Here is a 19,105-nt window from a genome sequence, read left to right on the forward strand (position 1 = left end):
AACAAATTTTACAGGATAGGCAAAAAACGTTTTTTGAATGATTTTGGTTTAATATTAATAAAAAAATAGGCATAGACATTGGGTGCATAATGATTGATGATTTGGTATAATATCTTTTTGATCAACTAATAATTAAAGAAGTTATTACAGAAAATCATTAAAATTGAGGGTGAATGCTTTTTTCCTTAAATTAAAACTTAATTAAAGCTCAATTAAAAACTAAATTTAGATAATTAATCGGAATTTGCGGCTTACTTTCTTTTTACAGAACGTATATTTAGTTGTATACATTGTTAATATCTAATAAAAGCACTTTTCGAAAAATCGAGGGTTACGCCCTTTTTCGTAAGCAAAGTCATTATTATCTATGATCGTATTATCATATTAGTCTATGACTTTAGTTGCCGATGTTCGATGCAGTGTGGTCAACCGTACTATAATTATAGTATTTGTACTATAATTTTTGTCCGTGTACTATGTACGATATAAAACAGGTACCTATAGTACGCCCAAAATACTATAATTTTGAATATCGGAAAAAATATGTAAAAAGTACTAAAATTACGATATTTCCGTTCGATAAATTGGTACAAAGTACTATAATTTCGCAATATAAGAAGATTTGGAGAACTTGGAAAAAAAATTGCTCGAAAAACGTAAAAAAATCCCTTGACTGGTTTAAAATGAAATTTCTTGAATTCTTCGATAAGCATTTTTGGTCGGAAGAGGTACCTAAATAAAAAGGGGTCTTGGAGTTTCTCAAATTCTCCGTAATTTTTTTCTGAGAAACAAAAAACCTATACATCTTTAATAGATTACAAGGCGTACTATATTTTTTCCCCAAATACTATAATTCCACTTTGAAAAGATGGCAACAATGGTTCGATGTTGACGGTCGATTTGTGCAATTTGTCAAATTTGTGATTTGCTGTTGGAAACACGACGTTGTTAGCAAAGCGATATTTTATTTATTTTGAACATATGTACAGACATATTCATTATTAGGCAAACAATTATTGTTAACTGTACGTTTATTTAATTTACTAGTTCGATGTAAGTTTTGACAGTACACAAAATGTCAGAAAATTTTAATTATTTTGAGAACACTCCACCGGAGATCATCGAATACATTCTAAGCTTTGAAGATGTTTCTTTGAAAGATGCCCTAAATTTTGGATTAACATCTCGTAATAACCTACAGCTGTGCCAATCTTTTCAACCTCTATGGAAAAAGAAACTGTTTTCAAAGTGAGTTTGCTTAATACCTACTATTATGAAATGTTATATAGGTATGTTTACTTTTAGATGTCTACTGACTATTAATTGTCACTAATAATTTATTAATTGTCTATATCGTCGTCTAAATGCGCGGAACTTGTAACTCCACTTTTGGCCTAAAATGAGTTAAGTATGCAGTGTTATAGTAAATTTAATTGTCCATCGTTCTGTTCATAATATATTGTAACTCCAAAAAAATATTTACTGTAGTAAAAGCACATTGTTCATTCCTTGTATCTCAGGCTCTGTTATTTGTCAGTTTTCATACCTTGTAACTCCAGTAAAGTCATACAAAAAAGTCCACGCATGTTGCCTTGTATCAAACTCGATCATTATTTCTGCTTTACATTAAATTTAATTAACCATGGCCCAAGAAAGTGGAAAGCAGTAAGTTTGGTTGTATATTTAATTATGCCAATGTATAATTTCGACCAGTGTTTCTCAACCAGTGGTCCTCAGAAAGTTTCTGGTGGTCCGCGAATTTTTGGCGTCCAAATGTCTATGCTAAAAATTTCAATAAAATCCTTCAAAACCTGTGCAACTGCAAGTGTTTGAGCATTGTGTTTTTGTTCTTAAAATATATTAATGGTTTACGTGACAAAATCAACTGCGATCGTACGCTATTATATTATAAATAATGTTTTCTTTATGAGTAGCGGTGCATAAAACGTCTCTGATATTTTCAGTAGTCCGCAGCTGTAAAAATGTTTAGAAACACTGATTTTGACCTTAGGGACAAATAAACATTTTAAACATAGTAGGTATGGGAGTTTGAGTCAGAAATTTGAATACCTGAATTGAAAACTATTTCAGTGTAAGAAATATATAAATGTGATGTATGCACGGCATACAAAACAAATAGTTTAGATAGACTTGTACACCCTGTTCAGCAAGAGAAGAGAAAATACGGCAGAAGTGAAAAGTAATCTGACAAAATTACTGAAAAATATATGTTTACAATTGACTTACAATGTGTTTTGTTATATCCAAAATCTAATGTTTCCAGCGCATATTTTAAAACAAAACTTGGCATTCATAATTTTATCCTCTACAACCAAAAACGATTGGTGGTCATTGCTGTGTTTGGATTGAAGTCGAATGTGGGCTTACTACAAATTAGCTTTCTAGTGTAATAAGTCAATTTATTCTTACTTTTCTACCTCTTGCTGACGACTATAAAACCATTATTCTGTATAGTGATGGAGCTACAAATCAGAAAAATATGTAGTACTCGCTAATGCTTTATTAAATATTGCAATGCCACGTAATATCACCACTGTATAATAAAAAATGGAGAAGGACAATACTCAAATTGAGGTTGATCGATGCGCTCAGTAATTGAAGAGGTTGAGAAATCAAAAAAAAATATGTTCATGCTAATTATGTAACTGCGTTTAATGAAGCCAGGAAAAAACCTAAGCCATACATGTCACATTTATTTATACGAGTAGCATCACTTTTTCAAAAAAATTAATGTTAAATTTTACAAATCCATACGACCAGGAGGAAAACTAGAAGACACAGTCGTAACTAATATTCGAGCACTGCAATATAATGGATGGAATTAATGGAAATATTAATTTCAAACTGCGTTTTGGTGATGAATAAATTAAAGTACCTATTATTATGCAACAGAAATTCTTTGACAGCCTCCCTCAACTATATCAAGAAAGCTTAAAGGCTTAAAATAAAATTAAATAAGTACAAATACCTTCAGCCGTTGAAAGCAAGTATGGAGGCCGATTATCACTAATATAATATACTAATCTGCCATTTGAAAGCTAACTTAAATACACTTGTAAATCTATGTAAATGTAAATCTATTTTCGTTCATTTATGCAATGATTATTTCCCCTATTTATAAAATTTTATTTAATTTTCCAACATAATGTAAACAAACTTGGTACTGTTTATTTTAATTCAAACATTGTAACTCCCAGCTCAAATCTCAAAAAAACAAAAGCAAACCATGTAACTCCTCTATCTTCTTTATTAATAAATATTTGGCAAAAATGATCAAATTTACGCATTTATAACATTAAAATACTAATAGTGTTTTTTCAAAATTTTCCTTAACCTGTCCGTTTTATTTTAAAACAGTTTTTTCTTCCCCCTGTAAAGTTGGTCAATATGGAGTTACAAGGTCCGCGCATTTAGGCGACGATATTGTTATCTCTTGGTGGAAAGATATGAGGTTAAATGAAATAACAACACAATTGCTATTATTATGTTTGTAAAATATTTTTAGAAGGTAATTTTTTTCACGTGTAGGTTTAATAACATTATATATTGATACCGAACCGGTTTTGTCTTATTGTATAAATATGCAAAAACTATTTAATCCTTTCTATGCCGCAATTAGTTAATTGATAGTAATTAACATAAGAATCGGTGTAATTAAGGCGTCCAAAGACGCTCTGGGCACTTAACCGGTTAACAAATATAGCAACCGGTAATTATTAATTAAATTTTAAATTAAAAAATACCTTCACAATATTAAGAATGTAGGTACCTAATACTCCTAAATATAGATGATTTAGAACAGCCAGCCTCATAAACATACCCAAAAAATCATAGATAGATTGAAGTCTCGAACCAATACCCAGTCTCTCTCTCTCGATAGTGGTTGGTAGATTATTTATTGGTAAAGCTATCGCTCGGTTTGCAAACCTCATTCAGTCCACAATTTTTTCAAGGCATTTTCGATGTATGTTTCTGTGACTGTTCCAAATAATAATTGTTTTATTATTTCTATTGTTATCAAACCTACATTGAATATTGAACTGCAGAGAGGGGTGGGGGGGGTTTCGGGTGTCTGGACCCCCATCCAGGATCGAACAAAATACAAATTACATATATAGGTGAATGGAATAATAATTCTTCGTCAGGACCTCGTTACTGAGGATTGCGACCCGAATAATTTGGTTGTGGAGCCATTACAAATTGTTGAACTCACTCTTCTCAGTTTTCTACGGCACGCAAAGCCTGTTTCAGTGGAAGACCCATGGTTTTTCATGGCAATTCTTTGATTTTCTCAAAGCATTTGTGTTTGTGATTGTTTCACTTATATTAATGATTACGATTACACTATTGTCATTGGGCCTCACGGTCTGTTGTAGTGTTAATACTAAAATAGTGTGGAGTGTGAGTATGGGGAATGTACCCGGAAAAGTGTGGAGGTCCGCGGTTGAAGCGATGAGTTGCTATAAGCAGTAGGCGGGACCCAGGGGGAGGTAGGAGTACGGAAGTTTGTGGCACCTCCAAATATTGCTAATCCCGTTCTCTCCCTTGAAAAATCATCATCAGTTGCCTGTTCTTCCAAGACCCAATCTGCGTCACTGACCGTGGTCCGTCGGCTTTAGTCCCTGCGTCAGCTGGATCTTATACGGGTGTAGGTGATAGTCTTTATGCAAAATTCGTCATAATCTAAGACTTTTGTATTTATGAAGTTTTCTTTCTTCCTATACCTTCCTACATTTTGTATTTGTGCTTAATACCTATGTGCCAGATACTTTTATGTCATTTCCGGTTTGTGAGCATTCCTCTCCATGCGTTTGTGTTCTACTTAGTATTTTAGAGTTTGGTGATTCTTCTATGGACCCTCACTTTGAATGCTGCAAGTGCCACTACCTGATTATTGCAAAACGTGGATTTAATAAATAATTCAATTAAACCCAATTATCTTTAAATTCATCTAAAAATCATTCAAAACCGCTAAAGGTAACATATTTACATACATAACTAATGATAACATATTTACATACATAACTGAGTTTGTTTCATTATCATTATTATTGAAACCTACTGAATGTTATAATCTTATCAACATTTGCATTTTCGTAAACAATTAGATATCTATCTGCTTCGATTTTAAATTAATACTCCTTGCGGTTTTAATTTTCGATGTCTGGTTTTCTATTAGAAAAGAATTCATAAACATACCTACTAATAATAAGTGTTGGACAAACCAAATATTTTAGATAGAAAATAGACTGAAAACAAATATAATAAAACTCAAATTATTTAATCACTATGGAAATATGAAACATACATTTAACAAATCGCATTATCAAATTTCGAGTTACACCTGGAAAATTTGTTATAATGAAACATGTCATGATTGTATGCAATATGCAATAGATGCAAAGAAATCATATTTCATTTCGTGAAATGTAATCTAATACTATGATTTTCACACTATACTTACTTTTTATGTATAATCTATTGTTTTCTTTGAAACATTGTAACTTTAAGCTTTCACTAAAGTGCCACCTACATTGTTTCTTTAAAATAATTATTTAATTTTCTAGTTTCATATTAATATATTTCGTGACACATAAGCTTTACTTGTTTATGTTTATAGATAAGTGAGATAAACAAGCATCACAATTTGCTCTAAAGCGTCAATTACATTGAGCTTCTTTACAAGCTGTTTATTGGCGAATTTACAATCTGCCTGTAAAGTCGCCCAGTGTAATCATCGAACAAGCTAATAAGCAGGTTGTAAACACTCTACCGAGAAAAGTTGAAAGCCGGTCAACTTTACACGCTACACGCCGGCGTGTGGGCCTACTGCGTCTGAGCAGTAGAGCGCAGTAGCAACCTCCCGGTAAAAAAACGATCTACGTTCTGTCAAAATAGTCGCTGGCTTGTGGCTTCTCAGCGAATGGAAAGTTTTGTGTGTAATCATCAAATCGCAGTAGCTGAATCGCCCGCTTTTAAATTCGCCAACAAACAGCTCGTAAAGAAGCTCAATGTAATTGACGCTTAATAGAAAAAAAGTCGCTTGCGGCGCGGCACTGTTTTAGTTCAATGATAATAAATTATTAACATTTTAAAATATGTGGTCGTGCGATGCAATTTTTGATTGTTTTGTGTTAATACTCGACAACTCCATAATTCAAGTAGATGTATTACAATATACAAAAAATCTTTAAAAATACACTGAATACCCTTAATTTTACCTCAAACACCATTTCTGGATGTGGGGGCTATGCTGCCAGCCACACTAAATATACATTTATCACTGAAAAATACCTTACCTGATCCTGTTGTAGGATATACTATTTGATATTAATTTATTGAATATACATTCCGTTGTGTAATGCTCGTGATTTTAACATATTTAAATAAACTGCTTAGAATGTCTTTGATTTTCTATGTGGTATCACATCGGGAAGGACAATTAGGAAAAAACACACCCAACCCACAAAAACGGTTTCGTTTTCACTGTTAATTGTTTTAAATAATGATAATTGCTGTGCACTTTACCTTCATTAAGTTGTCATCGCAAAATAAATGCAAACTTTCAATAGTATTTCGTTTGACGTTTTTAAAAAACCTTTCAACATTTAAACAAAAATTAAAACAACGTTTAGTTTCTATTCACAGAAATATCTTTCAAAGGATTCATATTTTGTTTTATTTATTAGACATTTGCTATAGAAAAAGCAATTTGTGGCACATTTCACTGATGTTTCCACTTAATGGTTGTGTTATCGCCCCGCAGCTTTAAGCTTATCTTTTCTTATCAAGTATTAATAAACATGCATAATGAAAGGCTGAGAATGCATTTGATAAAGATATTGTTCTTATCAAACTATTCATCTGAAATGCATTGCTTCTTTATCACTCATTGTTTCAAACTACCCTCTAATGGATATTAATTTATAGGTATCCACTTTCCTTATCAAATTAAATGCCATGTGTAATATTGATGTTTGTTTAATATAGAATCAAAATAGCTTCAATTCAGTTTCAACTCAACCTTAAAAAGAGAAGGACTCATCGACATCATTCAATCACTGTATCAAATTAGACTGTTAACAAGTTATTGTCTAAAACATAATCTATTATATATATTATATTATAGTAATTGTACACAGTGACAAGATTTGTGTGTAATACGCACTCCGTATTAGTGTATTATTAAATGCCAGGCGCCTGATTAGCTGATTTCATCAAATCTATTCCAAATTGCAAGGTTACGTTGAGGGTTGTATACCTTCTAATAAAGCCAGTTTAAATATAAAATGTGTTTATATGAAGTTGATCCCGCCGTTCCATCACAGTTGATATAAATAATAACATTTAATTTAAGGTGGCCTGTGCTAAAAATTGTATATGAAAAGATGGTGGTGCAAAACTGGCTCGAGGAATGTATATCGATTGGACAAACGCAGTCTTATTGCTCCAGCAGAATCAAAGGAATGGAATTGAAATATCATTGGTGAGTACCTTTTGTTATCAATAAATTATTATGATCTTGCTACCTAATGTTTCGCAGACATTTTAAAATGACATCGGAATAGTAAATCATAAAGCCGCATTTAGACCAAGCGAGCGAATGTTTGTTCTTTCCCCACTCCAGTGAAATTCTCTTGACGTAAACGCTTTTTGTCGAGGGAGCATAAGAATTTCGCCGGAGTGGGGGAAGAACAAACATTCGCTCGCTTGGTCTAAATGCGGCTTTACATGCCTATTCTTCATTATCTATTTTTGTGGCACAGGCTGTACAGTTTTTTCCACTCCCATTCGGTATATTGAAAATGTGGACGGGTGGTAATGTTATTATAGCATGGAATATGTTTCATCTAAATACACACAATATCGTCGGTGTTTTGTAAAAAGGGCGAATCAACCAAGAGGGTTTTTAACTTTTGACATTTATTTGTTTTTTACCTGTAGATGATTATAAATATCCAACAAGTTTATAATAAAGCTTAGAAAGAATACTGTCATTATAATAGGTATTATTATATAATATTTTAAATGGCCTAATATGTCACATTTGCTTTTTATTTCGTAATTTTAGTCGATTATCGTTTTTAAGTACTTTCCTGTGGAGATAAAAATTCGCCGTTTTTCACAACAAAGCTAGTGGCGTACATATTGTATTTTCATTGAAAACTCGATTTCACCAAAATGGTTGATTCACCCTTTTTACAAAACACCGACGATATGTAATAGGTTAAATAAATGCAACAATGTTGTGTATGTAATACAATACATATTAAATATTTTATTTGCGTAGGAGGAATGTGAGTTTGCCTCAAAGTGACATGGCAGATATTTTGGAAATATCGAAAGGGCGAGACAGATTACAATTTCATTTCATGGCTGAATATTTACGTCGCTTGTGTCATGCAAACATATTGGCACCCGATAACCATAATCAGACTCCACAATATGGGTAAAATTATTTTCTTATATTACTCCATTTTGTATTATTTTTACTTAACGTGTAAGCGATGGTGCCCACAGAACGCGTCGGGCGCCGCATTCGCGCAAAATTTCTACAAGTGGCGCATAAATCATTGAAAATACAACGTAATCAAATACGCCAGCGCCCACTGGATATGGCGACGCATTATACGCGCGCGCCGCATGAATCATCGTTTTTTCGCTTCTCGGCGATACGAATGAAAGAAAATACAATGGAGTCCATTCATTGAACACAGCGAGCAAAAACACGCTGCGCGAGGCATCGTCGATCGACGGGCGGAAAGCAATTATTTAATTACAGAGAAGTCATTGTTTTATTTTATTGCGTGTTCAGTTTATCGCTGGTTGAATAATGTCGTCGTAAATTTTAATTACAAGTCCCGAAATAATATAATATTTTTATTGCTTTGTTATGAGAGGCGCTGTAATAATATTTATTTTGTGCTGCTTGGGCCGCTTACTACATAGGTGAAGGGTAATGCGCGGCGAGAGACGTGTGATTATGGTTATGAATAAACACTGCATACGCGGACTTCGCGCGCCCGACGCGTTCTGTGGGCACCATCGCTAAAAGGGAAGAAAATATTTTTTTTTCGACCCACATCGACAAAATTGGGTGAGATGGAATAAATTACTGACATATGTCTCAAACTCAAACTTCTTTAAAAGTGGACTGTAGATAATTAATAGCATTTAGATTTAAATCAGTTGAGATATATCTTTCAAATTGAACCATTCTAAAGACTTTAGGGTACCTATATGTTACGGTGTTCGGAAACTTGTATGTATGCAGTTCGCCGTATCACACTTCACCGTGAAATGTTGTATCGGAAATATATGACCATATAAGGACCGTCCAACCTCTTTGGGTCGTATAGTACTGACATAAAATTCATGTCTAAATAAAACACGGTTTTTGTCGGTTTACACTTTACAGGAAGCCAGCAGCAAACAAATTTTGAAAATAGCCGATATACTGGATTATTTATTCGGTTAGGTTAGGTTTTCATTCTTGAATTCTTGAATTTTGCCAAAATCAGCTATGAAAATTGAATTAATGTTCATTTTGAATCTAATAAAATAGGAGACCGTATAGTATACGGTCATCTCTTTCCTATAAGAAAGCTCACAGCGAACTGTGCCACTGTGAAATGTTTTACGTACAAATTACATATAACCATAATATTATGTAATGGGAGATTGAGTCATCGAATCGAGACAGACATGTTTTAGCTTTTCAATGTTTATTCTCCTACACCTTACATTATTATACCTAAAGTAAATGAATAAAATGTTTGCAGAAATTCTGCATCAAGTTGGGGGTAGGAAAAAAATAAAATTGAATGAGTCTATAGCCACAAAGAAATTATTGATGCTGGCTACTGGTGATTGGCGGCGTGAGCTTTGTTTTAGTATTATTGTCATTCGCAGTGTTTACCAAACTTTCGACATGTGTACCCCTTCTATAATTTTCGTAACACTGTAACAAAAAATTGCATATACTTCAATAACAATCAAAAAATAATTATTTTTTCCTTTTTAAGTACATGAAATAATAATAAACGAAATATAAAATTCATTCATAATAAAATATAAATAAAAGTTATATTATAAATAACTTTATAATCATTGAGAAGGATGAAATTGTTTATGTTGAGACAGATCATCATAATTTGGCTCCCTGGTTGTTAATTTTAATCTAAGAAGCGGTTCCACATCCAAAAGCCTGTTGACTAATGTCTACAAATGCTGAAAAAGCAACTTCACATAGATATGAAGTTGGAAAAGGCAAGATGTATTTCAGGACTTTCTCTGTTAAAACTGGATACACATGTTACATTTTCAACAAGAATGATGTTAAAGTACACTCCTTATATTTATTTTTCAAGAATCCGTCTGAAGCTAATTCCAACAATTATTGCTCTTCTTCCGCATGCGATAAACCTTCTGGCATGGATATTGTATTGGTGTCGTATTAATACTTGTTGCACCAGGCGCAGCCCGTTGCAGCGCGTAGTCCCACCAAACTCTTCCCGTACCCCAGGGGGTAGGCGTACCACATTTTGGGAACCACTGGAATAAGGGATAGACGTGCATGAAATGGTCATCCCAACCTTGACACAGACTACAGTCTCCTAGACTAATTATTAATAACAACTCATAAATTAAAAATTAATCATTCAACAATGAACACTAAACGTACCGATACCGTCTATCTCACTTTTCAAAAGATACAAGAAACATGTATGAAGTAATGTTAATCTTCATTAATAAATGGTTTTTGGTTTAATGTGTGATTAATAATGTCATTGGTGATACTAGTATTAAAATTTAAAAGGTTTAAATCTATTCTTCATTTTTACAATGTACTTATGTTATAATGCATTTGTGTCTACATTCCAGATTGAACACGTTAACCCACAGTTATTATGCTGAAATTGTTTTAGATTATTTGTGTCATGAACACATGAAACTTGACTTAGAAACACTTTTTCGTCAAGTTTCCTTACCAGAAGAAATTGCAGTGCTTTTCATTCAATGGATATTGCCTAAAGCAAGAATCACCAAAGAATCACTTTCTACAGATGTATGTATTTTTCCCACTTTTTTTATTATAATTTTATAGCATAAAATTTTAATAAACTGAATAATCTTTACATATAATATTAAAGGGAAGATTATCCTTTTGCTCCAATTACAAAAGCAGACACGCCAATCAATCGTGAGAAAAATTGTTAACCTTAAGTAGCAATTACACGCAACAGTGTGAAATACCAATTTTCTTGAATCATCTCAACGATTGTTGTAATTGCTTCATAACAAATAATGTTGTGTTAAAATATCATTTGCAAAGCTTGGTGGCTACACTAAACAGCCTTCCCTTGTATTTTCGTACTTCATTTAATTTTGTTGCAAACTATTAGAGATTGTGTTTACTAACATATAACATCTGAAGCCCAATTTTTGAAATAAGCAGTAGGTATTATTAGAAAAAAGATATCACCTCGCTTAAAAACGTGAGACGGTTTTAAAAGCAAATATTGTACTTGCATTGTGTGCATGCATTTCTGTTCAAGTAAGATTTTGCATTGTATTTTAGTCTATGGACTCCATGACAACTTAAGTTAAGGGCCCACGTGCGCCACGTAGGTCAAAATGGAGGTTTTATGATATTTTCAGAGCATAATCCTGGTCATTCCTTAAACGTTGTAGATAATCTATTTATATAATTTATTATCTAATTATCTTTATCCTTTATTTTTATTTTAAATTATTATACTTTATATTTATTTTAAACATTTTATGACTGCATAAAGTATTTTTATTACATAAAATAGTATTCTTTAAACCTCTCGATCTAATGTTTTAGAATATAGTCATATTTATAACATTTTGACAAGTGGTTCTTCCGCAGTATTGAACTTACATAGACGATATTTGTTTAATTTAGATATCGACGATGGTTAAAATGGTCAAATTGTTGCTGCCCGAACATCATCCATTGCTTTCCATCGAAAGTTCAAAAACGAAACAGTGGTCAACAAAGCTTTTGCAAGATAATCAGTGGGACCCTAAAACATGCCAAGAGATTATGTGTTTGATTTCGGACACCCTTTTCCGAATCGAAAAATATATGCTCACAGACGGATACCACTGGGACTATATAAATATCGAAAAGGTATAGAATCAATAATATAATCGTTGGACTGCTTTTGTAGACTAAAATTTATAGAAATACTGATGCTGGCTAGTAATCAAGGTATGTACAGTAAAAACAAAAAAATGATTCGGTTTTGTCGATGGTGTGCGTGCAGATGTTTAGCTCTACTAATTACCTGGCAGTCGGTGTGCCCGTAGCGCTGACTACGGTGTACGTATTCGTACGCATACAACCCACGAACCGAATCATTGTTTTGTTTTTACTGTACCTGTATGTATTTTGTATTGGTTCCCTATATTGAAAGCGCATAAGCCAGTTGCCGATATTAGCGTAATTCGTAAAGCGCTTCAGTTACATACATGACTATTAGTTAATTTCATCCTAATTAGGTAGGGCACAGGTGGCTAAATTGGTAAGGCACATTGGCCAGAAGCCGATGGATGCAGGTTCGAGTCCTGTCTGGCATGAATTTTTTTCAAGATGAAATTTCTGAGGTGTTTCCAAATTATATATGTATTGAGCTTTTGTTCCAATGCTAGCAAATGTGGAAATGATGAAGAAATTTACCTGCTTAATTAATAAATCATACCATTTTGAAACTCGACTGTTTGACGCCAGACTACGTGAGGCATTATTGTACACGTGTAAGTTTTGGATTCAATCCCCATTTTATTCAATTGACAGTCTGAAACACCACCCACTTTGTCAAGCCACTTGGCAAATGGGTTTGATTAATTTTGTTTTCAGTCTGTATTCATGTTGTTTTAGTTAGGATATGTAATTTTAGAATTTTGAATCCCAAGAACTCATTTGAATTCTGGGATTGAAAATGTTGAAAAACAGAGATTTTGGAATCAGCTTTCACATCATTTTGAATATGTATGTTCTTTCTATTTTTGTGAACTAAAATTTGTGCAGTTAATCAGCATAAAAATATATGAGAAGTGTCCTTCAACTCCTTGTGCATTCATTTTCTATTATTCATATGTCGGTTATTTTAATAAAATGCATTAATTTACGTATATAAGTATCACATTTACCTTCACTTACTAAAAATTTGCCTATTATAAAGAGATTACGAAAAGGATATTACAGGATTAGTAGTATTTTTTTCAATTTTTAATTAATTCTGTCCAGGACATATAGGAAATTTCATGCCTATTCTCAGTGGCCGTTTAAAGTGCATGGGTGCCTGAGACGGTGGCAAGTTAGCCATCCTAAAATTTTGTCTGCAATTAACAGTTAAAATTAAAAAAGTAAATGCAATTAAAAATTATCCATGTTACTAGGATTTAAAAAAATCTTTGATTATTTTTTTTATGTTCAGATTGTGAAAAATACGCATCTTTTGAAGATGTTGGTAATTTCTGACAAAGCGACCGGTTCATCTGCTTCATGGAAAACTGCCTCCGCCTACATTTTTAAAAATCCTGTAATCCCACAGAAGTTAAGATTGTAATAGTGTTTCTCTGAAATTTCAATATTTTATTATTTATAAACTTATTTGTTTTTTAACTATTATGTTCTGTAAATATTTTTTTTCCCAATAGGATTATAATTCCCAATAGAATTCAGGATTATAAAATTGAGCAAGATTCCAGGATTGTGGAATCCTAATGGTTATGTTTCAATATCCTATACAATTTTCTTAATTTACAGGTCTTATCCAGCAAGGTGGGTCACCGGATAATGCTGAATATAATTTTTGAAGGGATCGCACGACGCTGCGGAGTTAGATGCGACATTGTGACCACTGCCAACCACGTCTTCTTGTACTGGCGCAGCAGCTGGTCTGAGAACTCGCCTCTGTTTGTCATAAACACCTCGGATGGATCGTTAAGACCGAGCGTCGGCCGTTGTCCGTTCTCCAGGGGCAATCCTGTATCACAGCTGCATTACAAATATTCTCATTTAGAACTCATTGTCAGCCTTCTTTTGATTTTTGACGGAATCCATGAGTTGATGAGCGAAAGGTATGCATAATAAGACTTCAATACTTCACACTATTTTTTCTGATAGTAAAAATTAAGTTTTGAAATCGATTAGATCTTCCACCCACAGAGCTACTGTGATTGAAATTTAATTTAATAAACAGTAGCTTACGCATCATCACTAATATTGTTTACCACTATTTAACCACTATTTCGCTAATGTAATGGGATTCGCAGTGCGACCGTATTTTAAAAAGTTTGCAACACATTTATGATTAGTCACCAGAGATGTTACATGCTAGTCGCCAGGAGGTTACTAGTTACCAGGGAACACAAAATTAATGGGAACTGGCTTACCCTATTGAGTGTAGTATAACAGGAAAAGTGTGGAAAAATTTGGAAAACACCCCTAATGATTTTAATATATTATATGATGATAGTTTATACATAAGTACATATATCATTAATATCACCGATGATTATAATTTCAGAATGAGTCTCTATTGCTTCAAATTGTTGCTGCTTCTTTATCCAGACAACACGAATTACCTAATGGCAATAATAAATTATCATTACAAAAATCGAATGGACCTTCAGCCTCTTTTACCATTAATAGATGAACATATCTTGAATCCAAAGGTAACTGAATATTAATTCTCCCGTAGTAAATGAAATACTGATTTATTTATATAATTATCTCCGAGAAACCCATTCATAATATTTGAACAATTTGTTTTAAGGTTCCCGATGCTAGAAAAAGCTCTTGTCAGCAGACTTACGGTGAAATCGTCTTATCACTAAAGATGTCTTCGAGGTTTTTGAACCGAGCCGTGAGTTTGCATGTCATTGTTGATTTAAGACTATCCTCCACTCGCAAAAAGTATCCGTATAAAGTATCCCGTCGACGCAAATGTGTGATTCATGACCTTAGGTCAGCAAACTACTTTTCATAAAACCCGAACCGACAAATATTGCTCGAAATGCTTTTACAAATGTTAAAATACACCCGGGCAGCATTAAAGCAGTTACGTAAACTGAATCTAAAATATATTATACGTTGCCTACTGCGGAAGGGCGAAAGTTAAAGCGATATATAGAAATAGTACATATGTAGTACCATCACGTCACGTGCTGCCAAGCTGATAAATTTAGTCTATGGTTTCGTAATTTTGCAATATATTCTGTATGATCACTACCTCTATAAATCCAAGTATGGAAAGGACCAACCCTGATTTATTAACATTTTGAATTTATTATTATAAATTAAGTTTCTACGTGCGTACGTTAAAATTACTACTATGCCATACTATTTATTGATAACGTACTTGCAAACAGAGTTTGGTAATCTATAATGACTGAAGAGTATAAATAATTTATTAGTTATTGTCGTTTAGAATCGACTGTCACATTGACAAACGTCCTATTGTATTATGATATTATTATACACAGAAGAAGTTTACTTACTTTGATCGTCACTTCCAATTATTAATAACACATAACCACTAAATCAGATGAACTCCAAGGTCACCAAGATACGTTAAAATAATCTGATAGAAATCTGAAACTAAGAATACTCCGACAAGTGAACACGACAGACGCGTCAGTATGAGCACTCTATAGACAATGGCAGGTCATCCATAGACAATGGGAGGGGCGAAAAGTAGGACCAGTCGTGTAATGTATCGGCTTCCTTCTTCAGTGGGCAATGACAGAACCCAAGCAGCAGACTATAGATTATATACGTAAACACCTGACATAGATATTAATTTAATAGAAAATCCATAGAGAAAACCACCTAAAACAAAGAGCACATGGTTTTGACGTGAATTGAAAATGTGTAAACCTGCAGAAAATAGAAAAAACATTCACTGATTCATGCTGTTGATGATTTAGCGTGATAAGCATGAGGTGCTACCTCATTGTTCTGAACATTTCGGCAGATTTTGTTAATTGACAATATTAGTTTTTGCTTCAAAATGTGCTATGGGATGGGTGCATCAGTCTGATAACTCTTTAAATACCTATAAAAACGACATTGCACATTTTTTCTTATAGAGCTTACCATGACAGCATGTAATGTGATGGTAATGTGTTCGCCCCATAAGAATATTCGGTACAAGTCGGTTATGTGGAATACAGCGGCAAACACATTTTGAAAATACCCAACACTGGATTATTTGTTAGTTCAGGTTAGGTTAGGTTAGGTTAACTTAACAAATAATCCAGTATATCGGGTATTTTCAAAATGTGTTTGCCGCTGTATTCTACATAACCGATCTTAAAGCGTTCATTTAAAGTTGCAATAGGATGGGTCAGTGTCATATCATAATAAATAAAATGTTCCTACACAAATATAATTCTTTATATAACAAAGGACACCAGAAAATATGTCATAAAAAACAATGTCTCATAAAATTGTTTCACGGATAGTAAAAAAGGAACAATTATTGTTCTTCCGTGCTTCCCGTCTTATCGATACATATTGATCGTTTCAAATCGCTTTAGTGACAATGATGTTCGTTTTGGCGAAGTAACAAGCTATGCTGACGTAACTATAATGTTTTGTACATTTTCATTTCAGTCAATACAGAGAAATCGTCCTCAAAGCATGAAATTGGGGATAGGATTGATCTGCAGGCATAAAACTCACCAATATGACTGCGTGATAGCCGATTGGGAAGTGGTAATACCATCAACCGACCAAGATAGCCACCTTGTGGGCCACTATGGTAGGGAACAGGTCTTTTATTATGTCATCGCCCAGGACGGCTCCCGCAGACGTGTGTCAGAAGGTAATCGCATTAATAAAACCCTAGAGATTTACATAGTTACAGTAGAGTGCCAATTATCTAACCTGAATGGGCTTGCCGGAGGGTCAGATAATCCTGACCTGCCGGAAACGGGTTATTAGTACGGTAGATCGAAACAAAATACACTTATTATATATTGAAAACATGTTTTATTAGGTACTTTAAAATGGTAAATGTATCAAAGAGATGATGAGCATAGTTTCATCGTACAAAACCAAATTTAACCTAATGATGACTGATCTTACAATTAACACTTTCAATTATTTACCAATTATGCAGGGATTGTCTTGAAAAAATCCTCAGTGGCTTGTAGCAATAAAACATGGTATTAAAATTTTTTTTTTTTTTTATTCTGACTATATTCGAAAATCCGGAGTGTCAGATAATCGGAACTCTACTGTAACAGTTTCGCAGACACCACATCTACAGACATCGTTTACTCAGCAATGAAATACAATACATTATGTAAAATTATGCATAAAACTAGCGTGTACTTTTATCTTGTGTCACAATGTGAGCACATTTCTGTTGCTATTTTTGTGAAAGGGTGAAAGGATATCTCTGAAATATTTCAGTTTCCAGATTGCAGTGTTGACCACAATAATGAAGAACACGTACACATGTGTCTTCATGCCAACTTTTGTTGTTTAGTTTAATAGACCCGTTATAGAATGTAACTTGGTAGGTATATAGTTTGTAAGATTAAAAAGTCAAGTTAGTTTCCATAAAAAAATACAAATAATAATTATTGTTGTTCTTTTCTAGATGATCTTTTTGCTTCCATGGTAATAACTCAGTTTCCGAGTATCGAGGACAAAATCGGAAAAGACTTTAGCCACTTTAATGGTTTCCGTTATGTACCGAATGAAGAAAAGAGGAAGGAATACCCCCAGGACGAAAATTGCTGTTGTTTTTATCAAAGCAGATATCACAACAGACCAGTAGTAGAACCGTGTGAATAGACACTCACTTACTGGCCATTGTTATCCATTATTTTATAATATATGTTTAAGTATTACTATCTGATACAATTTAATGATGTTTTTCTATAATATAAATTTATAATGCAAATTAATAAATCATAAGCAATCTTAGTTGATATGGAGATTATCATTATGTTATAATAATTAGACCGCATTACTGGATGAAGTGTCATATAATTCCAAGGAAATTAATTCTGAATGACATAGTGCTAGTTCTGCATTTCAAGGGTAATCCATATAGGAACACACCATAAGGGGGGGTCTGATATAATGTGATGATTTGCGACATGACGTTAGGGGGATGTAGAAAATGTGACATAACAAAACCAATAAATTATAAAGAAAAATTATATCGATTGTTTTCAACAAATTTGTTTTTTTATTTATTCTAGGGCGGGGTTCAGAAATGTTAACTAATTGTGACTATGGCGGGAGGAGATTGGATCAAAATTCCATTCATTCAAGTCATTATGTCATTTACAGACAAACCCTTAATTTGAATTAGAAAAATTTATATTGGCAAAAATACAAATCGAGTCCTGAGAGAATTTTGAATTATCATAGACATGAATTTAAAGCTACATACTATTTACCTATCTGTTTTGCAAAAATTCTACTTGACCCATATAAATCCATAATATCGAGGGTATACTGACAGAACACATTATTTCAGTTTTTGCTGTTTTTCTGTTTTAAATGCCAAAATGTATACAATTTTACGCTCTACGTCCTGGTAAAACGCACAAAGGCATAGGATATAATGGTGAGAAAATAGAAACATTATTAAATCATATTGTTATTTTTTTATTCTGATAGAAAGCATGATAATGACCTAATGCGTTCTGCGTATACAAAATACAGGACTTGTAACATGTCGTATATTGTGTTTTCCATAAAGGTTAGTCTTTATAATGTAGAAAAAATGTTTTTAAATTATAAAAAAATCTACGTGGGAGAACGCTTTGAAAAAAAATTAAAGTCCTTTTTGGGATTATCTCAGAACTTGTTTTAATGAGTTAATGCTTTCTGTCAGTATACCCTCGATATGGTCTAATTGATTGTAATATTGAATTATTATATTATATGTAACTCTTTTTTTTCACTATTTTAAGTATCTTGATGATTATTAGTTTAATCTATGACTTAGTGCAGGGGTTAACAAAGGTTTACAGGGGGTACCATGGAATATTTCATTAATTTTATTTAAGTTACCTAATG

At 33.1% G+C, this 19,105-nt stretch overlaps 1 protein-coding gene across 1 annotated transcript; it reads left to right on the forward strand.

The window, feature by feature from the left end:
• The first annotated feature begins 857 nt into the window (after positions 1 to 857).
• On the forward strand, positions 858 to 18,255 carry LOC147069885 (F-box only protein 21-like). Its single transcript, XM_085950085.1, has 10 exons — positions 858 to 1,248; positions 7,379 to 7,507; positions 8,312 to 8,470; positions 10,906 to 11,089; positions 11,954 to 12,181; positions 13,823 to 14,136; positions 14,586 to 14,733; positions 14,835 to 14,924; positions 16,676 to 16,886; positions 17,670 to 18,255. The coding sequence occupies exons 1-10, from the start codon at positions 1,076 to 1,078 to the stop codon at positions 17,864 to 17,866; spliced, it is 1,833 nt and encodes a 610-aa protein (XP_085806211.1). The 5' UTR covers positions 858 to 1,075; the 3' UTR covers positions 17,867 to 18,255.
• Positions 18,256 to 19,105: the final 850 nt, after the last annotated feature.

The sequence above is a fragment of the Rhyacophila brunnea genome, unplaced genomic scaffold (genome assembly GCF_057557595.1).
Source record: "Rhyacophila brunnea isolate RB1 unplaced genomic scaffold, BYU_Rbru_1.0 scaffold_222, whole genome shotgun sequence".
In the NCBI taxonomy this organism is placed as follows: domain Eukaryota; kingdom Metazoa; phylum Arthropoda; class Insecta; order Trichoptera; family Rhyacophilidae; genus Rhyacophila; species Rhyacophila brunnea.

Bases quoted from the DNA above. Each gene is read 5' to 3' on its own strand.
- LOC147069885 (XM_085950085.1), top strand. From the start codon at position 1,076: ATGTCAGAAAATTTTAATTATTTTGAGAACACTCCACCGGAGATCATC. The intron at 14,137-14,585 runs GTATGCATAATA...TTATAATTTCAG, and splicing joins CATGAGTTGATGAGCGAAAG to AATGAGTCTCTATTGCTTCA. The intron at 14,925-16,675 runs GTGAGTTTGCAT...TTTTCATTTCAG, and splicing joins CGAGGTTTTTGAACCGAGCC to TCAATACAGAGAAATCGTCC.